This window comes from Mustelus asterias, chromosome 5, assembly GCF_964213995.1.
Source record: "Mustelus asterias chromosome 5, sMusAst1.hap1.1, whole genome shotgun sequence".
NCBI lineage: Eukaryota > Metazoa > Chordata > Chondrichthyes > Carcharhiniformes > Triakidae > Mustelus > Mustelus asterias.
Window position 1 is genome coordinate 88,084,168 of NC_135805.1, and position 26,704 is coordinate 88,110,871.

General features: G+C 39.3%; 1 protein-coding gene across 16 annotated transcripts in view; it reads right to left on the reverse strand.

The window, feature by feature from the left end:
- Positions 1-11,302: 11,302 nt before the first annotated feature.
- Positions 11,303-26,704, reverse strand: part of hadhb (hydroxyacyl-CoA dehydrogenase trifunctional multienzyme complex subunit beta) — a 37,440-nt gene continuing 22,038 nt past the window's right edge. For all 16 annotated transcript variants that reach the window (XM_078212999.1, XM_078212991.1, XM_078212983.1 and 13 more), the window contains 10 exons: positions 25,591-25,678; positions 25,133-25,320; positions 22,671-22,851; positions 17,975-18,096; positions 15,854-15,933; positions 15,707-15,754; positions 15,501-15,588; positions 13,812-13,886; positions 12,667-12,831; positions 11,303-11,688 (listed from right to left, as the gene is read on the reverse strand). In XM_078212999.1, coding sequence (XP_078069125.1) covers positions 11,650-11,688; positions 12,667-12,831; positions 13,812-13,886; positions 15,501-15,588; positions 15,707-15,754; positions 15,854-15,933; positions 17,975-18,096; positions 22,671-22,851; positions 25,133-25,320; positions 25,591-25,678 — 1,074 coding nt within the window. In that variant the 3' untranslated portion in view covers positions 11,303-11,649. The remainder of the gene's footprint in view (positions 11,689-12,666; positions 12,832-13,811; positions 13,887-15,500; positions 15,589-15,706; positions 15,755-15,853; positions 15,934-17,974; positions 18,097-22,670; positions 22,852-25,132; positions 25,321-25,590; positions 25,679-26,704) is intronic.

Below are 26,704 nucleotides of genomic sequence, written 5' to 3' on the forward strand. Positions count from 1 at the left end.
GTAATTCAAGGTTTGAATTTTGCCCTAACCAATTGTAAAATGAACAACAATATTATGCATGAGAAGAGAGCACTGATTGGTTTGCAAGTGGACTCTAGTAGAGGCATTGCCGATGGAGAATGCACAAGGGTACAATTAACTGTCAAACTTTTGTTTAAATTCAAAGTGGATAGCCTGTCAGACCTTCCAATAAACCTGATTGCAGGTGGAAAGAGCAGAGAGTTTCATGAAGTCATAGTTTTACAGCACAGAAAGAGGTTCTTTGGCCCATTGTGTCTGTGCTGGCCATCAAACATCTATCTATCCTAATCCCTTGGTCCATTGCCTTGTATGCTACTGCATTTCAAGTGCTCATCTAAATGCTTCTTAAATGTTGTGAATGTTCGTGCCTCCACCATCCTTTCAGGCAGTGAGTTCCAGATTCCCACCACCCTCTGGGTGAAAATGTTTTTCTTCAAATCCTCTCTAAATCTCCTGCTCCTTAACTTAAATCTATGCCCTGGTTATTGACCCCTCTACTAAGGGGACAATTTTCTTCTCTGCTCTTTGAGAACTATGTCCCTCAGAATTTTGTACATCTTGATGAGGTTCCCACCTCAGCCTTCTCAGTTCTAAGGAAAACAATGGTAGTCATGATGTAGAGATGCCGGCGTTGGACTGAAGTCTAACAACACCAGGTTAAAGTCCAACTTTAGTCCAACAAAGTCCAAAGTTGGACTCTAACCTGGTGTTGTTAGACTTCTTACTAAGGAAAACAATCCCAGCCTACCCAGCCTCTCTTCATAGCTAAAGCACTCCACCCCTAGCAACTTTCTGGTGAGTCACCTCTACACCTTTTCTAATGCAATCACATCCTTCCTATAGTGTGGTGACCAGAACTGCACACAATACTCCAGCTACGGTCTAATGAGCATTTTATACAGCTCCATCATGACCTCCCTGCTGTTATATTCCATGCTTTAGCAAATAAAGGCATACCTCTGATCCTCAATACTGGTTTCCTGGTCAGGCATAATGCAGAAGGCAACAGCAAACTGGTGCAGTAATTTGCCAAGCACAATCGCGGACCAATCCAATGGAAGTTTACGGTTGCCAATACCCTTTTAGGAGGTGAGGGAATTGATAGCATGGAGCAAAATTACGGATCATTCAGCAGGTTAAAGTCTAGTGACAAAGTGTGAAAAGGCAGCTACAAAGACAGAAATAAATATTCTACTGTTACTTAAAGAAATTACCCATAATTGAGAGCTGATAGCATGGGGCAAAATATTTCGTTCTATTTGAGAGAATTGTGTAGCCAGAGGGAATATTTTCCAACAGCAGTGGTGTATGACTGATTCTGTTGGAATGCAGTCCAGAGTTTATTGCCAGTGTACATTTGTAAATACTTTTTTGAAAAAGGAGATATTTATGGAAATTTTGATATCGATATATTTCTTCGAAACAATATTTAACAAGAACCTAAGAGAATTATCAAGTGGGCTGTAAACTTATTTTAAGTTCAGATCATTTGTTGTAATACCAGATTGTTAAGCTTTCTGGAGCATTTTGCTCATCAGTTTTTACTCGTTCAAACACAGTCCAGACTAATATGAGAGTCTTTCCACAGGTAAGAATGTTCCTGCAGCATAGACATGTTCCAACATAGCTGAGTGCGGTTTGATGAAACAGTACTGATGGAACAAGTAGAAACTTACCTGCTACATTTTAAAATACATTTTCATTTTATTTCAATTGGCCATTTACTAACCCGGGACTCTGACAAGTTATGTTTGGAAATGTTTTACTAAACCCCAAGAATAGTAAAAGCATTCTTGAGTATAAACAAATATAAGATGGCCTGTGAAATTTAAGGTGGTGATCAAATTTAACTGGTGTCAGTAACCACAAAATCAAAGCTTCAGAAGTTTTCAATGTCATCCACATTCCAATTCAATTACTGTTTTACATCCCTGCCAGATATTACTTATTTTACATAACATGTAATTTTAATAATTACTGTTCCAACTTGTTTGAATTATTTCCTCATGCTATCTGCAATATTTGCCTAGTATTGTTCAACTGCTGGCTTGCAAAAGCACATATATGTCATGGTGCTTAAGTTTAGCCAACATGACAGATTGAACCTTTACAGAACTATATGCTTACTATTAAAGTGAAATGTATAATTTAGTTTGGGGCAGCAGACCTGAAGAAGGTAAATAGTTATATAATACTATCTAGTGATTTGGAGTTATACTGTTGAACAGAGAAAATATGGGTATTGGAACACATTGTACATGACTGCTGAAAGGATTTGGAAATAAGCTTGTGAGGGATGTTAAATTATTGCTTCCTGGAACATAAATAAATTAAGATTGATTTTTCTTGATGCATAGTGTAAAGTGTCACAGCCCAAACTCCAATCCACACTTTCATCCAATCAAGCACTTCACAGACCACAGCTGTAAGTAAACACATAATCTGCAAATAGCTTGGAAAATAGTAATGGCTTAGTCCAGGGAAGGGCAGTAGAGTTCTGTAGGGTGTGGGCTAAAATTCCAGATGGGATCAATGTGCAAATGTGTTGAAAGTCTGGCCAGTGCACTGGAAAAACTGGATAGAATCTGATTACATTGGGATACGTGTGTCTGTGTATATGTCAGTGTGTAAGATGAAAGCTAAATAAGATTTTTTTTTCAAACAACTCAAGTGCAATTTCATCTTGTACTTTTGAGTAAAAATTGTGCTTCTTCTTCAGTTCTTTGCTTGAAAGCTGATCCAACCCACAGCGCCATGATATCCAGCACAGATAGGACAGGGAGACAAGTCCCAAATCCACTTCAACCCAAACTGGGATGGAAATCCATGATGATAGCACCAATCTGATTTACACTGGCTGTCCAACTAACTGGCCCCCAAAGAAATCCAAGTTGCTATGGCAACATGCATTTTTACGTGAAAACAAAAACAAAACACTGAGATGCTGGACTCTGAAACAAAAATAGAGAATGCTGAAAAAACTCACCAGGTTTGGCAGCATCTGGAGGGAAAGAAAACAGTTAATGTTTTGAGTCCATTTGACTCTTCTACTGAAGAAGAGTCCAACCGACTGGAAATGTTAATTCTGCTTAACAGCACTCTCTGTTTTGGTTGCATATTTACATACATGTTGTAGTCCACAGCTACGAATAGTGATGGTAAAAACTCAAATTTTCTGTCTATTACATAGCTGACCAGGAATCTCTTCCACTCTTATCATCAGCCTATGTTGGAATGATTTGCAGTTTAATACTCAATTTGGTTGCATTATGAACGCACTTTCCTTGACCATCAACTCCTGGTGTGATCAAATATTGGAGAACCTGAAGCATTTGGCTCAGAGGCAGGGATGCTATGAAGTGTGCCATAAGAACTGCTCAATTAACAATTATGCTAAGGCTCATTAATTTAAAAAAGTTCCTCCTGCATCCTCTACACTATTGAAACAAGCTTTAAGCTACAGAAGAGGGGACTAACTGTTATTAAATATGGGACAATACACCAAACTGTGTAACTGCAGATAGAAATAAATGCACTAGAAAGGTTGTGTCGTAACAAGCGCCTGTTTCAACCAAACTCCTCAGGACTTTGGAAGCTTGGAAAGTTTTTTTATTAAACAAAACCTTGGCAGTAAGATAACTAAGGTTAACTGAATGTTGTGTCCCTTTCCTTTTATTGGTCCATCCATTACTTTTGTCCAGTGCAAAAGTAATTATTAACACAATGCTAGGCACTTCCTCATTAAATTTAAAGATTACGTTTGTACTTAGTGGTGCAAATATAACTTGTGTGTAGTTCTTACACTACAGTAATGCTCTGGATACCTTTCATGTACCAGACAAACAAAAGCTAACTCCACATGATCTGAAATGTGAGCTTTTGTGCAAAGTAATCTGGGTGAGTGGGCTATAGGAAGAACAGTATATTATTTTGCCAAAGAGGTATTCAGTGGTAATAGCACGGCTAGCACCAAGTGTTCTTGATATCTCCAACTAGCAGGCAGCTAATAGGCTTACGGTTTATCGCAGAATACAAACAACAGATTAGCTTCATCAGGAAATAAAATTAAGCAGAAAAAATAAGAGCAAAACAACATAATTCACTAGGGTACAACACTTAACATCAAATGTGTTCAAATTCTGAGCAATAATATTCTTTGATTAGAGCAGACATTCATAATGAAAAGGCTTTGCATGGTACGCTGAAGTAGTCAACTTGTTGCTAACCTGGCAAAGTAAAATGAATAAAAGGTGTAGACTATTAACCCGAGTTTATAACTTTCTGCCTTTGATCAACCTGTTATAAAAGAGCATTAAAAGCTTACAATGATTCAAACTGTCAATTAAAGCAAGGTTCAAATTGAAATGTTTTTATTTTATTTTATACTTTTCCAATTCAATCAAATCAAGTCCAATTCAGAGTCTCAACAAGTTGAGACATTTCCGATCCAGGCTGGCAAGACAGGGCAAGCTACCAAATCACACTGTCCTGGGCCTGATCTACATGAGCCAAGCTGATTGGAGGAGGGAAAGCAATACCTCCTCCAAGACTTGAGTTCACCTGCATCCCAGCCAAAAGGCCGAGATACCGCTTTAAAAAATTGCTTCATATGAAACATATGAAGTTTCAATGTAATCTAATGACCTCAACCAAGCGCAGCATCCAATCCATACTACACTTGATCTTAGCCAAAAACTCCATATGCAGTACTGGTTGAACAAATGCAACATTGGCACAGAAGGCAAGAGTATTGCTGCTCCCCCTAGTGGAGTTGCCAGTACACATCTGCAATATTTGTTAAGTACATTAATCGCAGCTACGTTTTAAATGGAATATGTGTGTTTTACATACAGATAAACAGATAGGAAACTGTACAATGGATATTGCAATGTTTTAGTTTATCTTCGTACAAAAGTATAATCTGTCAAATTGTGTACACCACAAATAGCCATACACAAATCCGTGTTTCTAATGCTTAAAAAAAAAATCTTGTTTGGATGGACGTAAAATATTGGAAAAAAGCTTTGTGATTGCAAATGTTGTTAATTTACTCAACTAAGTTATTTGTTTTCTGAAACAAATGGCTTTCAAATTGGCTCTTTGGATAAACCCATCAGCCAATATGGTATCAAGATACAAGGGCCAGGAAACTCTCCAGTTCAATCACTGTTTTATGTTTAGTAACTGATCTGATCCAACAGTGGGGCTAACACTGTTGACCTCAGGGTCCATAACGTAGGAAAGGAATGAAAGGTTATTGACCTGAGACATTAACTCTATTTCTCTCTCTCTACAGATGCTGCCTGGCCTGCTCAGTACTTCCAACATTTTCAGTTTTTATTTCAGATCTCCAGCATCCACATTATTTTTTATTGCTGTTAACTCGGGGGGGGGGGGGGGGGGGTTGAGGCTGGCCGCGTATGTTGGGGGGGGGGGGAGGGGGCAGCAAACAGGCCATGGGCGAGGGGGTTGTCGGAGGGGCAGCGATGGGGGGGTTGCTGTGCTGGTCAGCAATCAAGCTGGCCAGCAAATCAGGAGACCGGCAGTGTAAGGCTACTCTGCATGCACTGATCCCCGCGCTGACAAATCGGCACATGCGCAGTGGCCCACTCAGCGCTATGCTGCCAGCCTCTCCAGTGGGAATAGGCCCCGCCCACTGATTCTTCGCGAGATTCACGCTGGTGCATGCTGCAGTGCACAGAGTGTGAGAGATACATTTTGAAACTCCCGCTGGAAATAAAGCAGCAGGATTTACTCCAGTTTTTACGCAAATTCAACACTTAGAATTTTTTTGGGAGAATCGCCCCATGATCTTGTTAAATGCACAGAGTAAGACAGCATCATAACAAATAGTGCAGCTTGTCACAGTGTGTGAATTTGGTGACTAAGGGAATTTAGTGCAGTGAGTCATAGTTTTGCAGCACAGAAAGAGGCCCTTCGTGTCTATGCCGGTCATTAAGCTCCTGTCTATTCTAATCCCATTTTCTAACATTTGGCCTGTCGCCTTGTATGCTATGGCATTTCAAGTGCTCATCTAAGTACTTCTTAAATGTTGTGAGGGTTCCTGCGTCTACCACCTTTTCAAGCAGTGAGTTCCAGATTCCCACCACCTTCTGGGTGAAAATGCTTTTCCTCATTCTGCCTCTTAACTTAAATCTATGCCCCTTGGTTCCTGAGGGAAGCAGGTAAGCGATTGGTTGTTGAGTATTTTCACAATCACATTTTTGCTCATTTATCTTTCAAATATAGGATAATTCAGCAGCAAAAGGAAGGTTTTATTAATAATAAGGCTTACAGCAGTAGTAAAGCTCAGTGGGTGAAGCAGGGTTTGTTAGTTATGAATAAATTTTTAAAATATTAATTAAAACTTTAAAAAGATGGCAGGTGATGTGTTGCGACTGTAGAATGTGAGAGTTCTTGGGATTCCAGTGTAATCTAATGTAAACACATCTGTAGTAAATGCCAATGGCTTGAAGGGTTTTGGCTCAGAGTCATTGAGCTGGAGGCTGAATTGCAGACACTGCAAATCATCAGGGAGAGGAAAAGTTACTGGGACACTTTGTTCCAGTGGTCACTGATTTGGTCAGTGATCAGGTACAGGAGAGTGTGACTGCAAATGAGGCAGGTATGGGGATTGAGAAAGTAGAAGCGGAGGAGCCTCAGCTGTGCAGTTGTCCAATAGGTTTGAGTTTCCTGCATCTTGTGGAGATGCAAATGGGGGCTGCAGGGTAGTGGAGCTAACTGACTGTGGCACCATGGTACAGGAAGTCAATCAAATGGGAGGAATTAATAAATATAGTGGTCATATAGTCAGGGGGATTGACATAGTTCTATGCAGTCAAGAGCATGAGTCCAATGGTAAGTACATTGACAAATGTTTTACTGAGTACCATGTGTAACAATATTACATGTTGTGCCCTTTCTTCCATTGTTCAATAGCTGCTTGGTATCTGACTAGGCTATACCTGACCTATTTGGTATCTGACTATGTTGTACCTGATTTATTTGAGAACAGTTTTGGACAACAATCACAGACAATAGACAGTTCAGGCATGATCGACCAAATGGTCTCCTTCAATGCTGTAAGATTTATATAAAGCATAGTCATGCAAATTGTTTATGGCAGTCAATGAGATACATGCAGTTTCTGAAGCTCCTTATAGTTCTTATATTTCTATTTTGGGCACTTGTTTTGGTCAATGGTATTTTTATTTTTTTAAATTCACAACAAAGGATTTGTAGAATATCTTTGCTACTTTTTCAATGACCTTGGAGGTTTTATTTTATAATTCATGGGATGTGCACATTGCTGGTTGGACCAGCATTTAATGCCCATTCCTTGAACTAAGTGAGTCAACCACATTGCTGTAGATCTAGAGTCGCATATAGGTCAGACAAGGATGGCAGATATCCTTCCCTAAAGGACATTAATGAAGCAGATGGGTCTTTACCACAATCAACAATGGTTTCTTGGTCATCATTAGGCTTTTAATTCCAGAATTCTTCTGAGGGTTTCTTATTTTTAATTGAACATTTGTGCCAAAAGACGTCTCCATATTTTTCTTTTCTGACTAGATGTGTAATGCAATCTTTAAATAATTCCCAAAGTCACTTCAAGGACTGTAACTTTTGGTCATACTTGTTACTTAATTGGTCAATAATTTTTTTTCCATAAACAAAACATAATGAAAAGCTTGTAAAATCTTTCATTAGATGGAAGGATTTCTCAATTACTGTCCTAAATATGTTCATCTTCAATCAAACGGCAGCAATTGCAGTTCAATATTTCAAAGACCACAAATAATAATACCTTTAAGTTTATCTATTGACATACTGCAAACTGAGGACTTTAATTCAGGAACTTTTAGCAGTGCATTACTTACTAATCTAATATCAATCCAATGATTCTTTTTAGCCCACAATTTGAATTGTTTTTAAATAAGAGCCCATTTTTAGTTATTCAATTTTTATTAATGTGGTTTAATGTCATTTCATTTGCCATTCATAAGTAGTCCTGTTTCATATACTCCAACAATGGCATTATTATAGGATCAAAATTGAGAATTATAAACTCAATATGCATGTTTAAAATTACTGTAGTATTAATATTCTTAATCAATAATCAAGTTCATTTTTAGGTAATAGGTAACTCTCACCCATATCACTAGGATAAAAGTAGAATATCTGCCATTAATTCGAATATTTATTGGTGCAATGATAATTACTCACCTGTTCTGCTGTAAACCATATCAAATATAAGCATATACTAATACAAACTATAGTTCAAATTGTTTGATGATGAAATTACAACAAAGTTACTTTTTCAATATTGACTTCACTGGGGTAAATAATTACAATGGAATAGCATGTTTCTTGAAAGTGTTTTTGATTTTTTTATTTCAAACAATGGATAAGCTCATCATTAATGCAACCATGGTAAAAATCTAGTGTATAAGACCTTGACACAGGTTTTATGCGTATGTGCACTAGTTTGTTAACACACTTCATAGAGGTCATTTTAAAAAACGAAGTGGTGCTTTAAAATGGAGAGGTCAGAAAATCAACAGACCTAAATGTCAACTTCGGTAACACATAGGGCCCGATTTTACCATTGCGTTGCACCCGTTTTCAGGCGCAAAAACGTGGTCAAGTCGGGTGTGAGGCCATTAATGCGATCCGCGCCCGCGTAGATTGCCACTTTACCGAAACCCAGGAATGGCGGCGATCCGCTTCGCACCCAAAACGGGCACAACGGCGATTTAAATGCATTTGCATTTAAATTGAATTAATGAACTGCCCGCCCAACTCTATCAGCATTTCCCCCTTTATCACCGCGTTTGCCGATCCGGAACCGCGCCGTAATGGACCTCCTAAATAAAAGTGAATCGGGCGCTCCAGCTGCTGAAGAGTGCGTTCAGTGCTTCCAACGGCTCTCTGACTCAGATCAGTGGGAGGCGGGTCAGATCATTCTCTGGTTTGGCGGCTGGGGGGTGGGGGGGCGGCGGGGCGGCGGATGTGAGGTCAGATCATTGTCTTGTTGGGGGGGGGGGGGGGGAGGGAGGGGGGGAGGAGGAGGCGGGTCAGATGTATCTCTGGTGGGGGCGCGGCGGGGGGGAGGGCCGATCGTTATCTGGTAGGGAGGGAGGAGGAGGCGGGGGAGGGTGGTGCGTGAGGCCAGACCATTCTCTGGTTTGGGGGGGGGGGGGGGGGGGGGAGGGGGGAGAAATGATTGAGGCCAGATCGTTGTCTGGGGGGGTGGGAAGAGGAGGGTAAGATGTATCTCTGGTTGGGTGGGGGGGGGGGGGGGGGGGGGGGGGAGAAAGAGGCCCGATCGCTCACTAGTTGGTGGGGGGGCAGATGGATCTCTGGTGGTGGGGGGGGCCAGATGGATCTCTAGGGAGGGGGGCAGGGGGGTCCACTGCTACTCTGCGGGCAATCGGTGGGGGAAGGGGGGCAGAGATGGCAATTGGTCTGGGTAGCGGGGTGGGTGGATAAGGGGGACAGCAATGTGTGTGGGTAGTGGGAGGGGTGTGGATAAGGGGGACAGTGATGTGTGTGGGGGCCATCGCTCCCGCTTTTCGCTCCTGGGCCGCTTTCTGCAGCCCGGGAGTGATCTGACACAGACGCGCTTTTTCAAATTATTTTCTAACTGCGCATACGCAGTTCAGTGCTCCGATCGTTTCGGGCGTGCTAAGCCCCACCCACAGTGCGAATGGGACCCACGATTTTTTTTTCAGGCTGAGTGCGTATGGGAGCGCCTGAAAGCAGATTTCCAAGTCGGATCTGCACTATGCCCAGACTCAGCGTTTAGAATGAAAATGGTAAAATCAGGCCCATAAAATCATTTAAGTTTAAAGTTTATTTTATCAGTAGGCTAACATCAACACTGAAACGAAGTTACTGTGAAAATCCCTAATAAATCATAGCTTTTCAATTAGGTCACTGCTGGAAATATTTAACAAATCTATTTCAATTACAGTTTCAAGTAAAGTTTCCCACTCCTCCCCATTGTAATTGGTATTACATACGATCTATCATTAGGTACTTTTTAATAATGTCAACTGAAATGTCTTGCAATTGCATTGTTTCAGCTGCTGAAAGCCTTATCCATGCTGTTGTTACGCTAAGACATGATCATTCAAACACACCACTGGCTAATCTTCCAGGTGCAATCCTCTCTAAATTTGTCATCCAAAATTCAGCTGCCGTTGTTTTAATTTGCACCAAGTCCTGTTCACCCATCACTCTGATGCTTGTTGATCTACATCAGCCTCCAGTTAAGTAACACCTCAATTTAAAAATCTTTACATAACTTTCCAAATCCTTCTGTTCCCTGTAATCCATCTCTGCAATCTCCTCCTGCTTTACATACCTCATATCTATGCTTTGCAATTCTGACCCTGAGAGCGTCTGGGATTTTAATCATTCTAACATTGCGGGTGTACTGTCAGCTGAAAGGCCTTAGAACCTCTAGCATTCACTCCCTAAATCTGCCTCTCATTTATTATGATCTCTAAAACCTACTTTTTTGTCCAAGCTTTTGGTTATCTATCCTAATATCGGATATTGGCTTGGTATAACATTTTATTTGATATCACTTCTGCAAACCTTGAGATGTTTTACTATGCTAAAGGCACTATATTTATAGTTGTTTTTGTTGTAAAACAATTAACCATCATTTCACAACTCATGGTGAAAGGATAGTGTATTAAGAGTACTATCCAACCCCTCTTACCCAGTCTTCCCACCTTGCAATTCATATTTTATATTTTTTAAAAGATGGGTAGTAATACTGTAGGGGCATTCTTACCAATGACATTTTAAATAATCATGTCCTGCTGAATACACAGTTCCCTGCAGAACAAGCTAGAATATTTCTGCGCAATTCTCCTTAATAGTATAAACAGAAGATAGTACAGTAAGTTAGATAGATATTATACCTTTCAGTTGTAGGACCAAAGCACAAACCAAGCCTGATAAAGAGGCTTCTATGTGCTGGCTGTTAGGTCACGTGGACAATGAGTTTGGACAGTCTCAATGCAGCACTTAGTCACACAGCGTAAACTTGTCACTAATTTAAAACTGTCAATCTCACGAAGATTAGGAGATGGGAGAAAAAAAATCTTATGGTATAGTGGGTATTATTTTTAATCAGAAGCTAAGACCTGTTATGACATTTTTAAAAGTTAGAAATATAATTTTATTTCCTCCCCACTGTTTGGATACCAATTTAAGATGCTCATATTTTGTAGAAGTGTTTACAAGGATGATAGAAAGTCCACACACTTAATAAATTCACTGTTTATTAAAGAACAAGGCACACAAATGCTGTTACTATACCTCTATCTGTATATCCAACTTACTCTTTTATAACTCAGGAGTAGGAACCCATCCTGGGCTTTCAGACAGAATTAAACTCCTAAGGTACAGAACAAAATCATAGTCTAAAATACCTCCAGAACTCCTGATATTAGTGACCGATCCAATAGTTTAAATTTTTATTGACAAATGTGGGTGGTATTTTCAAAATTTATCTGCTCAGACTAGCAGATTATTTTGGCTCCTCTTCATTTAGTTCTCCACTGCATTGGAATGGCATTGATTTAATTCGAAAATCCAAAACACGTTTCACTTCTGGGGATAGGTTTCAACAACCATCCCATGACCCTGAGAAGAGAAAATGGAAGTTATCAAGAGTTGAGTGACTAATTCTTGAAAATAATTAAGCCCGCAAAAGAAAAATATGAATCAAATTTCTTTCCCAACAGCAAATAATTCTGAACATAATCAATCATAACCCTGATGTGCTGGGCATTTGGATGCCCAGATTATCCAGAGGGGCAAGGGAAACAAATTAGTCTAACAAAATGTTCTGTACTCTGATCTTTTAGTTTGCTTAGCAAAACCAACTCAACAGTTCCAAGCAATGAAGTAGTTCAAGTTATGTGCTAAGTTGAACAGCTACCAAGAAAAAGCAATATTTACAACTTGGATGAAGTACCTAATGCTGCACTTTGCAGCAATGCCTAATGGTTTAAACTTATGTATGTATACAAGAAGAAGAGCATTTATTTTTGGGGTAAAATAAATCAGTTCAGGAGGCGTCAATATACTTACTACCTACGACAGGATATGGGGGGTAGTGTGAATTCAAAACCACAAAAAGCCCCCAAAAATAGTCAGATTGACATATAAGACCAATAACCTTCCTCAAAAGTAAATATTAATATTTGTAAAGGATAACCCATTGCTAATAGTAAACTACAATATTCAAATGTAATTAACAGAAAATCAGATACTACTTAATGTTTCAGCTGAACACATTCGCCTGAATTCCACCACGCCGCCCGCCATGGAATCGGAACGGGCGAGGGGCGGATAATGGAAATGTCCGTTGACTTCAAGCAAGGCCGTAAAATCCCGCCCTTAGTGTAATTTTTTAAAAATCATTACAAGATAATGAAGTGAATTTTGCAAAAGGGAAATGTTTTAAAGCGATACTGTAGAAATGGTTTTCTAAGTCAGCTTTTGCTGTGCTGTGAATTGGACACTCGAGCAATATTAACAGATTATTTCCAATTACAAAATATTTACTGCCTGCCATATTAAAGTTGAAACATACATGACCAAAAATAAAAGCCAAACCTGTCCTCCAGCAGCACAAGCTGCAACTAGTGCATACTGTCCACCTCCCTTGATCAGTCTATGAGCAGCTGTAGTTACAAGGCGGCAACCAGTGGCACCAAACGGATGTCCCAAGGATAACGAACCACCCCAGCAGTTAAACTTCTCCATTTTAGGAACACCAACCTAATAAAATTACAGAGTCTTACAATATATAATACATTGGAAGCCACAAAATAGAATAATCCATTGGCTGTATTTAGATTAGACGTCTCATATTGTACTTTTCAGTTGTGCTAAAAACTTCAATATATCTTAAAAGTTACTGATCTTGACTGCATTTTTGTTCATAATTCACTTTTACTGCCTTCTGATCATCCAATCATAGTATGTTTGGATAGTTATGAACCAATATTGAAGGATCCAGATTTAATTGCAATTGGAGTGAGTAAAACATGGGACCACTGTGGCATTCTAGGAGTAATCATACTGATTTCAACATGCAAAAAGAGATTGGTTTTTAAATGAATAAAAATATCTATTAAGCTAACATATTATATATATAGTAAGTCCTCAATGAAAGTTGGGGTTGCGTTTCTGAAAATCATGCAACACTGCATTTCTAGCTTAAATAACTAAACATAAAAGTACAACAGTGTCCAATAATTACACAGATACTTGTACTCTACTACACTATTAGATTAGCCAGACAGATGTTGGTCTGTGCAGTAATCAGCTGAAAGTCCCAGAACTACCTGCACTGACCAAGTTCTACCATCAGATGGAGCCCAGGGCCCAGGTTTAGCATGGGCTCTTTTTATTAAAATATTGACAGCTTCCATTTTTGCACCCCAGCCCACCCTCAAAGGTCAGGTCCCAACCCATGCTATCTGCTCTTCCCAGCTTGAATTTCCTTGCCAATCTCAGTTCACTCAACCAGTTCCTCCGTCAAATCTCACTCCAGTAGCAGCAGTGGAACTGAAGGGGAGATTAAACAGAAGTGGATTTATAAAGCAATTTAGAAGAAATTGATTTGAGGAGAAAAAATGTAAAAAGAAAAGCATATTCCAAATTCACAGTTAATCTGGCTGTTCCTTTCCAACCTCTGGAATACAAATTCAAGTGTTTATATAAGTAAATAAAAGGTAAGCTCAATTTAAACATACCCTTGACGTTCTGCCCATGTAAGTCTTTGCAAACCAGTCAGAGTCCATAGCTTTCATATTAGAGAGAATCTGTGCCTGTTTAAAAAAAGTAAAAAATGCAAAATTTAAACTCATTACATACAAGGCTATAAATAACAAATCAATATGGACACCCCCCCCCCCCCCCCCCCCCCGGAGGTAATATAAACACTGTGGCTACAAGAGTAGACCAGAGGCTGAATATTCTGTGGTGCATCATAATTCCCCAAAGCCACAAGGCAGACTTCAGGAATGTCATGGAATACTCTGCAGTTGCCAACATGAGTGCAATTCAAGACAAAGCTGACCAACACCCTTTCCACCACCAATGCACCTTGGTTACCATCCGTACTACCTGCAGATGCACTGCAGCAACTCGTCAAGGCTTCTTCAATACTACCTTCCAAACCTGAGATCTCCACTGCTGAGAAGGACGAGGGCAGCAGGTGCATGGGAACACCACTACCTGGAAGTTCCTCTCCAAGTCACATATGAAGCTGAGAGCTTCAAGTTTTTAGGTGTCCAGATCACCAACACCCTGTCCTGGTACCCCCATGTCAACACTATAGTTAAGAAAGCCCACTAACGCCTCTACTTTCTCAGAAGACTAAGGAAATTTGGCATGTCAGCTATGACTCTCACCAACTTTTACAGATGCACCATAGAAAGCATTCTTTCTGGTTGTATCACAGCTTGGTATGGCTCCTGCTCTGCCCAAGACCGCAAGGAACTACAAAAGGTCGTGAATGTACCCCAGTCCATCACACAAACCAGCCTCCCATCCATTGACTCTGTCTACACTTCCCACTGCCTCGGCAAAGCAGCCAGCATAATTAAGGACCCACACACCCCGGACATTCTCTCTTCCACCTTCTTCCTTCGGGAAAAAGATCCGAAAGTCTGAGGTCACATACTAACCGACTCGAGAACAGCTTCTTCCCTGCTGCTGTCAGACTTTTGAATGGACTTACCTTGCATTAAGTTGATCTTTCTCTACACCCTAGGCTACGACTGTAACACTACATTCTGCACTCTCTCGTTTCCTTCTCTATGAATGGTATGTTTTGTCTGTATAGCGCGCAAGAAACAATACTTCTCACTGTATGTTAATACATGTGACAATAATAAATCAAATCAAAACCGTTCCGTCTTGGAAATATACTATTGTTCCTTCATCATTGTTTAATTCAAATTGCGGATCTTACTGCCCAACAATACTGTGGGAGCCGTTACACCACATGCATTGCAGTGGTTCAAGAAGGTGGCTCACCACACTATCTCAAGGGAAAATTATGACTGTGCAACATATCCTGGCCTTACAAGTCTTGCCCTCATCCCATGAGCAAATAAAAAGAAATGCTGCTACCTGCCTAAAAGAAACGTGAAACAAATGCCTAATCATTAATTTAGAATTGAGAAGTTGAGTTGAGAAGCCAGTCTTTAAATTAAAGAGAACATGTATATTTATCAATCTATCTCTCCCTATTAATCAAAGTCGATGCCTTTTCATTCTACTCATTTTTTTTTGGAAATAACCCACAATTGCTTCTGGGTTCCCAGCAGAAGGCAACATAAATTTGGTTACATTTTTCTACCATCTAAAACTGTGACCAGGTTGCACTTCTTCACACAGCTTTCCCATTTCTTTTCATCTTTAATGAATGAACTTACTGCAAAAGCTTCATGGAACTCAAAGACATCAATATCTTCGAGAGCTAATCCAGCTTTTTCCAAAACCTTAGGGGTGGCATATGTTGGCCTAGGATTCAAATAAATATATTTATTTACTGCCAAGAAATTAAATCGTAATTCCCAAAAGAAAACTGCTGTAAAATTTGAGTTTAATAGTTTGCAAGTATTCATTAAAGAACACTTACCCAAGGAGCAATTGGTCTTTAGGATCCTGAGAGACATATACAAAGTCCCTGAAATAAACCAAAGTATTAAAAATACATAGATCTTACTGTGACAAATTTGTACTTGCTCCTTTTATTCCTCTCCTCCAGACAAAAAGGCTTTCATACCTCAGATATGCAAGTGGTTTGTAGCCCATCGCCAGTGCCTTATCTTCAGACATTATCAACACTGCTGATGCACCATCAGTCTGAAATTAAGACCAGGGAAATTTTATTCTCAAGGACACGTTTGAATCTTGGGTCAAGCTTGGTCAAGGGGAGGGAGTGGGGTGGGGTGGGGGATGGTTCACTGGAAGTGACGATGAGGTGGGCGAATGGATCAGTTGTATAGTTACCCAGGAGATAGACTCAGAATTTTTTGTAACATTTTCTAGGTAACCAATAAGGTAAATTTGGAACTGTCCAAAATCTCCATCTCTAAGGCCATGTTGGAGGTTTTTTGGAGGGTCCCAGTGAGCAGGGGTGTTGCCCATTGGAAGTTAAAACTTCCGGAGCAATTTCCACGGAGTCAGTGCAACGAGACTTCCAAGGGGTCCCACTGTGCATCTTGTGGGGTGCGTCCAGACTTCAACAATCCAGACACCAGACGATCTGGGCCCATGTGACAAAAACATGCTTTATGCCAAATCATTTTTTTTAATCCACTGGCTGGAAAACTGAACTGAACTTTTAAAAACCAAGACTTTTTAAAAAAAAAGTGTGACTTGAACTTCCAGCCAAAGGTGACTATCCAATTTGAATCACCATACGATCACATTCCAATCCACTGAGATGGAGATACCACGTAGCTAGGATCCATCAAGGACAATGACCTCAGGAGAATGTGAGTGAGCCACATATCCTGTCTCCCTATTCAACATAGGCTCCCAGGCATGAACAGACTAAGCTACAATAGTAATGCACTTCAAACCCAATCACTTGAATAACAGAACTTTGATTTAAAGAGGGGAATTCCATGACATGAACTGGTTAAGTTACAAGAGAGAATATACTAGTGATAACCATGTTTTAATCACTGGGTGACAGTCATGTGACAGGTCTACTCTGTGTTTAAATTTCTGCTTTTTCTGCAGCAAGAGGATAAGCAGCAAAGATGCTGATGAGAAAAGGCCCAAGTGGGGTCCCTTCTTCCTCCCTCCCCCCTCCAACACAACATTCAAGAGTTTGAACCCTCTTTGATGACCATGACCACCCAGGGATGGTTCAGTACGACACTTCTTGCTAGAGATCAACTCCACACCATTATCTCCATGAGAACAGCAAAGCAGCCATCTATATCTCTAAATAGGCATGACGTCGGAAGCATCAGGACCACTGAGGGAAAGTCGCAAAACTACAGAATTCAACCTGTGCCAACCAAGTCACTAATCTTCACCAACGTTTAATCCTTTTATTTCCCTGGATCCTTGATTATTCTCTTTCCTAACATTGTAATGCACACACACGGATGTTCGTGTACATGTGAGCATCAAATGTGAGAGAAAAAATAGGAGTGTATTATTTTTTACTTCGATCAGGCATAGGAAAGATAGTCACTTTCTTTGTTCTTTTATAATCCTGGATGCGAACAGTTAAACATTCACCAAATTGGCCAGTATATCCTTTCCAAAAACCCGTTCAAATAAGGAGGGAAACCATCTGATCCTTCCTTACCTGATTGTAACAAGAGACAATAACTAAATATTGTCAAGTGCAATATGAATGTAATTATGTTTTTTTCATTGTGGTACTGGAATGTAAAAAGCCATTCCACACCGATAAATCTAGAGTTTAATATCATGTTTGTATTCCTTGTATTGTCCTTAGGTTCAACATCACCGGCCACTCTTGTGAGCAGATCTTAAGTCCTCTACCAAGTAGAGTGTGCTCCTACCTTCTCAATGTTACATTTTGTGAATAGCCATTCACAGGTCAATATTTAGAATGCTGGCCAACATAAGTATCTTTTAGCTTCTCCATCTGTACCCAAAGTTTCAAGATGAACTAAATAGAATATTGTAATTAGACATTAATGGCATCTATCTAAAGTAATGTACTTTGAGTGACATTTTTGCCTTTTCATCATGGTCTGATAATTTTCAGAAACAATAACAAGCAACAAAAACATGCACCCGTGTTAAAAACAAGAAAGAATCCAATAAATGTCTTTAAAATCACTATCCTCTCCCTAATCATTGCCATAACATTTTTTCAGCAATTAGAAATTATTGTCTTGGTGTAAGTTATTACCAGAAATGAAGCATTGGCAGCAGTAATGGTTCCATGTGGTTTGATAAATGCCGGTTTCAATTTAGCCAACTGCTCAACTGACGATGGTCTAATTCCATTGTCTTTGGTGACTGTGTGACGACCTGATTAAAATGAAATGCATAAATAAATCATTCAAATCCATACCAAGTTATTTTGTTATATAAATCCACTTTTTCCCCTGCAAGCAATAATATGTTTGATCATGATTAAATTCCTTTTACTTGCTGGGATATGCATGCCAGAATTCTACCGCCCCGCCCCACGGAATCGGAGCGGGTGAGGGGTGGACAATGAAATGTCTCTTGACCTCGGATGGTATTTTCCAGTTTCCAGTTGAACGAGGACATAAATTCCTGCCCATTGTCTGTCAATGCAACCAGCTGAACCAGATTGTTGGGGTTACACAGCACGATAGCCAGAGGAAACTGACAAATTTAACAGTTCTTATCTGTAGTCACTTAAAACCAAACTAATAAAAAAAAACATTTGATAGATTTGCTGCTGAAAACTTGTTTCATAAATTCATGAAAGTGTGACAGAAATGCATGGTAGCTTTAATGATATGTACAGGTCACACTTCTGTTATCTGTTTCGATTGCTTGAAATATCATTCTTGGAAATCAGTCTGATTTTGTAGGCATATCTCCAAAAAGAACAGTGGTTGGAGAACAGATACCTTTTAGTACCAGTACAACATGCTTATAAATAAACAATGGCTGGAGAAATCCTGCTGGAATTAAATTTGATCACTATCAAGTGAGTTCCTAAAGAACTAATTCCAGAGCACAATATTGCCCCAATGATTAACTGAAATTTGATTCAAATGGAGGTAAGAATGGACAATATTACACTTTTTCAGTAAAGCTCCTCTATTGAGGTTAGAGGCTATAATAAATGGGCGAATATGGAAAAACTTTTATCTTTACCCTCAAAATCTAACCAAAAGGGCTTAGTTATGAGGAGAGATTGGGTAAACTGGGGTTGTTCTCACTGGAAAGACAGAGGATGTATAAAATTATCCTAATAGAGGTGTATAAAATTATGAAAGGCATAGATAGGGTGAACGGTGGGAAGCTTTTTCCCAGGTCGGTGGTGACATTCACGAGGGGTCGTAGGTTCAAGGTGAGGGGGGGGGGTGGGTTTAACACGGATATCAGAAGGACGTATTTTACGCAGAGGGTGGTAGGGGCCTGGAATGCGCTGCCGGGCAAGGTGGTGGAGGCGGACACACTGGGAACGTTTAAGACTTATCTGGATAGCCACATGAATGGAGTGGGAATGGAGGGATACAAAAGAATGGTCTAGTTTGGACCAGGGAGCGGCGCGGGCTTGGAGGGCCGAAGGGCCTGTTCCTGTGCTGTATTGTTCTTTGTTCTTAAAACCTCTAGTGCTCAGTGTTCAAGGGTTATCTGGGTGTAACCTATCGTTCAAGACATGAGCAAGCAGAGAATTCCTGTCCAACAATCTTGTGCATCCTGGGCTGATGAATGACACATTTGGCTAGATCAAGGAGCAAAAACCAGGGAGGCTTATTTTTGTAAGTCAATCAATGGTCTTGCTAAGAAATCTGATTGGAGGGTCTGCAAACTGGATGTAAAACTAATGTCTCTATTCCCACCTAAGGATTTAATAGGTTTGTTGTTGCTTCGCCTTCACATTCAGATATCAGGTGTTAAACTGGAAAACCTCAGAAATTGCAAGCAAGGATTATGATGAATGATTAACATGCATCCATTGTAGGCATAATGCCAATGTTGTGCTGCCTCCTTATGTCCATGATTGCCACATGCAACCAGTGCCGGCTGCATGATCAGCTAGGGACCCAACACTGCCAAGCACTAATAAAAGTTAGCTTGCAATCTTAAAGGAGAGGAGCATTGTGGTTGTTGGTGTTCAGTTTCTTCAAAATGTGCTGTGAAAGGTTGATCAATGTTGACAACAGTGTACAGCATGCACCAAGGGTTTTTGACATTGCTCTGGAGGTCTTGGTAGCATGCACAAGGAATCTGGAGGCCCTCCAGCCAAATGTCCAGAAAGCAAGAAATAGCTGTGGACATCAATGTAAGTAGCTGGATGTAGTGTAACATGTAGCTGAATGATCTCACACGAGTTAGCAAAGTTATTGAGTACATCTTCAACAAGATGCCAAACCCACCATATGCATCATTGGCCTCAAACACTTCCCAATTCACTATATCCCCATCATTCAACTACCAACAGGACTTGTCACTAACATTCATATGCTCTACCTCACTTTACAGGTAGCTCTGTTGCAAGCCTCGTAACTACATCTCACAACTGGCACGCACTTTTAGCTATCTAATCATGATACCCACTTCTCCCAAACAAATTGCACAACATTGAAACATCTACTTCATTCTTGCAGAAGGTGGTGCATAACAGGAGCAAGAGGAATTAGCAAGTGTGGGAGAAGCTATCCTGAACATTTTAATGGAGGAAATTATGCTAGCCATTATGGGAACAGCAGCACTGGCATCAAATACACGTAATATGATTCACAAATTCTGCATGTTGTAGATGGTCAGTAGGTATGCACACACAATCCTCTTTCCAAATATGGTGTCTGCTGCTGTTCACCATAGAATCCTTACAGTGCAGAAGGAATCCCTTTGGCCCATTGAGTCACCAACTCTCCAAAAAAGCATCTTACCCAGGCCCACTCCCTTACCCAGGCCCACTCCCTTACCCTATCCCCGTAACCCTGTGCATTTACCTTGATTAACCACCTAACCTACACATCTTGGGGCACTAAGGGGCAACTTAACATGACCAATCCACATAACCTGCACATCTTTGGACTGAGGGGGGAAACCGGGGCACCGGGAGGAAACCCATGTAGACACAGGGAGAACGTGCAAAATCCACACAGGCATTCACCCAAGGCCAGAATTGAACCTGGGTTTCTAGCGCTGTGAGGCAGCAGTGCCAACTATTGTGCTAGTTGAAAGTATGCATGTGACGTACACAATTTTTGTACATTGAGGTCTGGTAACACTCCCCAATAAAAGAGCGTTATAGAGTTTGTCCAGCATAATCTAGTCTTTGTATACATTGAAAAGGCCTGATTATAAGTCGGACAGTAAACTGATTTACTCCATTGGCATGCATTCAACTATCTTTAAAAAGTAGTATTACTCAACTGTCAGATAGTTGGGGCTGGCCCACCGAATCTATTTTTAACAGAACACAATCAAGTCAAAAGAACAAATCAGGAACTCCATTCAAAAAACAAATCTTATCTGAAAGAAGCTGAACTTGTGTGGAGGAGATATAACATAACATCTTCTCTTACAAGGAGCATGAAAGATCAAGGACTGCTATTTTGAAACTTGTCGATTAGCAAGGTGAAATAACCTGGGGCAACTATTTGCTTATTGTTTTCTTTTTTGAATTAAAAATCTTACTAAGAAAGTGGATTATGTACAAGGATAACATCTGATTGCAGGTTACTCAAAACTTCTGTAGATCACTTAAGAATAAGCTTGTAACAATGTAAAAGAGGCACCAATTCATTTGGCAGCAGAGTTCAATCATGAGTAATTTTGTTGCTTAAGACTTTTAAGTTGCAAAGAAAGACTGAGTTTATTTTCATTGAGAAAAAATATCGAAAGATGGGTGTGAAATGTCAGTTGGGGAAAATAGCTGGCAAGGATTGAATATTCATGTCACAGGATGTTGAATGAGAAAAGGTCATTGAACTGAAGTGTTGTTTCTATATCCACAGTTGCTGCCAGACCTGCTGAGCATTTCCAGCATTTTCTGTTTTAATTTCAGATATTCTAGGGTTTCATGGTTAATTCTGGGGCAAGAAAATTAATGCAAGAAAGCATATAAACAGTATAGAATTGAAACAGTGAAGCAGGTTTTTTGTTACAATAACATATATTTCTTCCTTCAAATAGTATTATACTGCATTTAAATATTAATTTTGTACACATCAGAAAGTCAAAAGCTGGACAATACAGCCAGTAATCTGATCCTTGTTAGCAGAACACCTTTTAAGAGTGGGGAATTTTCCTGGTATCATGGTCAACATTAATCCAACAATTAAAACCTAAAATATATTTTACTGTTTTACTTTTTATGAAACCCAATTGCAGTTGGCTGCTGCAATTTCCCACTCTACGCTTGAAAAGTACTTAGTTGGTTGTAAACATCTTGGGGATTTGGAAGTCATGAACAGCACAATTTAATTCAACTCTTTCTTCGTTCTATGTGTTCCCCTATTTGCATTTTCAACCAAACACTTAAATTTAAGCATTTCATATTAGAGACACCTACTAAAACTGATTTTACTGATGGAGGTGATTCTTGGCTCTAATCCATCATTTCCAAAAAAGGTTTTAAAAAAAACTTATTTTCAAGAATATGAGTGACACCAACATGGCAATCTCTATTGCCCATCCATTGTTGGGCATTGCAGCTGAAAGTCTTTTAACACTGCAATTCTTGTGGAGATAGCACACCCAAAACAAATAAAACTTTTCTGAAGGCCCATCTAAGCATGAAAAGACACATCACACTCTTAAAAGCAAGGTTAATTATAACCATATACATAGATGTAAACTAAAGGAAAATTCATAACAATTACATTTTGACCAGAGCATCATTTCCAGTTATATGATTTGCAACAGATTTCTGTGAAGATAATTACCTGGCACCTTGAATGGAATGACATCTTTAAGCAGTTTCTCAGTTTCTGCTTTCTTAGCCAAAGCATGAGAACGTAAAGCAAATTCATCTTGCTCTGCACGTGACACACCAAATGCTGCTGCAAGTCTATCTGCGGAGTGACCCATAGACTCACTGGTGGAAAACTCGGCTACGGCCGGGAGCTGGAGAAATTATTGCATTAATAGGTTTAGTGTTAAGTTTCGACTGAAATACAGTATTTATGTTGTTTGCGCAATTCTGTTAATACCTGCCGCTCACAATGTCAATTCACAAAGACTATTGGTAATACTTAATTTTCACTTAAATGTAAAGGAAGACAATTTGGAAGTTATAAACCATGAGGGTCAACACTCTACTTTGAAAAAGAGAGGTGTAAAAAAAACACTTGGTTAACAGTGCAATGTATTAGACTTCTGTACAAGTAAGGACAAACATATTCATGTTTGTCTACATCAGTGTCCATTACAAATTAGAATAACTATGCATTTTACTGTTGATGTAAAACACCTTTATACAGGTCTGAGGAACACATCGAATGTTTTTCAGAGATTGTGAAAGTACACAGGAAGATCATTTTGTGTTTTCCGAAAAAAAGGTATGGGGAAAACAGAAAAACAAAGTTATGCTACACAAGTACTTTGTGTCCAGCACTTCCTTCTTAATATAGAAGTAGTGCTGTTAAAATGCTGTAGATCTTGCTGCAGTGGAATATGTTCTGTTTGAACAATGGAATGGGTTCTACACTACTTAGACCAATTAAATAATAGTTGTGCAAGCACAGTGATGTAAAAATTAGGAATAGGCCATACAACCTCTTTCGCCTCTTCTGTCGTACCTTAAGTCCATGGTTACATAAACTCCACTTTCCTGCCCTACCCCCATATCCCTGCATTGCTCAAGTCCTATGATCTTAGTCATGAATATACTCAAATGCCTAAGTATCTATAATTCCCTGGGTTGAGAACTCTAAAGATTCACAATCTTCCGAATGAAAAAGATGTCTCCATTTTGGAGTCCGAAATAGCCCGCTCTTTATCCTGAGATTGTGGCCCCAAGTCCTAAGCTCTCCAAACGAGGATAAGCAGCATCTCAGCACTTATCCTGTTAATACCACTCAAACATTTCAATGAAATCAACCCACATTCTTCTAAACGTTAGAGAATATAGGACCATTTTACTCAATTTCTCTCCATAGAACAACCTCTCATTCCAAGAATCAATCTAGTGAACCGTTATGGCAACCTCTGCAATGTGCTACATAATTGCAGCAATAGGTTCTTACCAATATATTGCAATCTACTTGTAATAAAGGCTAACAATGCTAGCTGTTTTCCTAATTGCTTGCTGTACCTACGCACTGTTTTGTATGCAAGGATTTCCAAATCCCCGAATCACAATATATACTAGTCTCTCATCTTACAAAAAACTTTTCCCACCAAAATGAATATTTTCACAATTCTCCACATTATGCAACACCTGCCACCTTCTTGCCAAAGCACTTAAGCAGTCTACATCTCTTTGCAACCTCTATATGTCCTCCTCACAGCATATTTTACAGTCTTGTGTTGTAAACAGATTTGGATTGTAAATAGAAAAACAATAAATTTTGCAGAACTGTACAAGTTGCATCCTTTCATCCTTAAATAGCTTGTTTATTCCATCTTTCTGTCTGTTAAATAATCCTCAATCCACACAAATTTATTACTTCCAACCTCATGAGCTACATTTTTACTTTCATTAAACCACATTAACTCTGTCTAATAATATTGGGATTTGCTAAGTGCCCTGTTACTCCATCTTGCCATGTTATTCTTTAAGCTAATAACTGGAAGTTAGGATGTTATCGGTCTTGATAGAGATTGTAACACCTTCCAATCCACGGATACTATTTTAGAATCTAAAATTTTAGATGATCAAGACCAATGCATCCACCATCAATGTAGCCACCTCTTAAAATCCTAGGATGTAGGCCATCTGATCCAGAGTGTTTATCAGCTTTTAGTCCCATTAAATGGTAAAACTGTATTTTAAATGTTACAAGTTCTCAGTTAATTTCACTTTGAAAACTACATCAATGGCCTGCAACAGCAACCACATAAAGTAACAGGTGTCACTTTCAGTAGCAGTCATTTATATTTGCCAGTAGCAGCACTTCAGAAATGTTGGAAGACCACACCTGAAGCCTGGTCGATCAGCAACTGTGATAACTGTAGCATGAAAATAAACTCAAGCTCAAGTGCTGGTAGTCAAGGAAACTTGGTTTCAGGTGTTTCTGCATGAGAGAAATATCACTGCAAAGTTAGGACATTGTAATTGGTAATTAGTCATATGTCTTGATATAAACAGAAACAAGTTATAATGATTTACTTCTATACAGTAACGTTTTGAAACCGTCAACTTTTCTCTTTCCAACCTAATTGTAAGAATGCATAGTGTTAATACCTCAGGAGCAAAATAGTCTGGGCGGATTTTTCCAAGGAGAGACAATGTCTGTCCTATTGTCTTAGCTCTATTAAGTGATAGTAAAGTCTTCCTCATTTTTCTGCTGTGACGAATGGGAACGTCTGACATGAACTCCACACCACCAGCTATCACTGTTTCACACTGACCAGAGGCAATTAAGCCAACAGCTGCAATGCAAATACAACAACATAAAGATTACTGGAAAAAGTTAGAAATTGTTCACAGAAGTTCTGTTGCTCAGAAAGCTGGCTCTCTTGTAATCCATACAAACTTCAAACATTTTATTCAGGGCAGTTGAGAAAACCAAATAATTTAGAAAAATCGAGTCCCCTCCAAGAGGCATACAAAAACTTCCAAACTAGTTGAATTTATGACCACCAGTTAAAATTGGTTACCCTTCTAACACTGCACCTGATATGCCAAATTATTTCACTTGCCTGTGGTCATTGCCTGATTTGAGGAAATACAAGCCATGGTAACTGTGTGGGATGGAGTTTTATCAGAAAACCCTGCTCCAAGGGAGGCCTGTTTAAACAATAACAGCAGTGAGTAAATGAAGCAACAGAAATAAAGCTACATTTTGCATTATAACATGAAATATATTGATATCAGGAGTCAGATGGAATTAGCTCAGTCCCAGTAACATGTTTGTGGGGAATTTTGTACTAATAAAGCTATAGAAATGGTACATTTCATTCATAAAACCTGATGTAGTTAAAGATGTTCTTCAAAAATCAAGAGTTAAGCCATATTATTGGAACGAGAGAGAGTAAACTTTGAACTTCACCTGAGCATGCTATACCTGACTTTTTAAAGGTCACTTATCTTACAGAACAGGAATCAATTGGAGTCGTCTTTCCTTATATTCTCTCATTTCAAATATTTAATTCTGTTTTTATTATTGTCTCTGCCTAACTAGCTACTTATAAATAACCAAGTCAAAAAACATTTCTTCTAACTTCCCTTTCAATCTATTAATCACAATCCTAAACGGAAACAAACTGTTACAATCTGTCCTGGGAATAATTTGGAAATCTCTATTCGATCCCCTTAGTAATATTTTTTGTGAAACGCTGTGGTGACACGTGGTAAGTTTATTCAATTAGAGTTCAGTTTAATCTTTTAACATGGGTCGCGTATGCGCAATATTTAAATCCGAAGAAACATCAACCACTGTTTTCGTTCGCTGAGTGAATGAAGTCCCAATTTTTTTAAAAAGCAGTATATTGTGGATGCCGAAAGTCTGAAATAAAAACAGAAGATGCTGGAAATCTCAACAGGTTACAGCAGCATCTATGGAGAAAGAGAGTTAACGTTTCAGGTGTGTGAAAAATCAATTCTATTCTTCTCCATTATAGCGGCCATAACTTCTGAGTATTTTCAGTATCTTCTGTTTTTACCCCAATTTTTCAAACTTTTCCCCAACTATGATCTCTCATTTCTGGTGTAATTCTAATGAATTGTAACTGTATCTCATCCACTGCTCTAATATCCTTCATTCCTGTAATAAACTCCCCAATACTACTTTGTTTTTTATGCAATTCCTCTGTG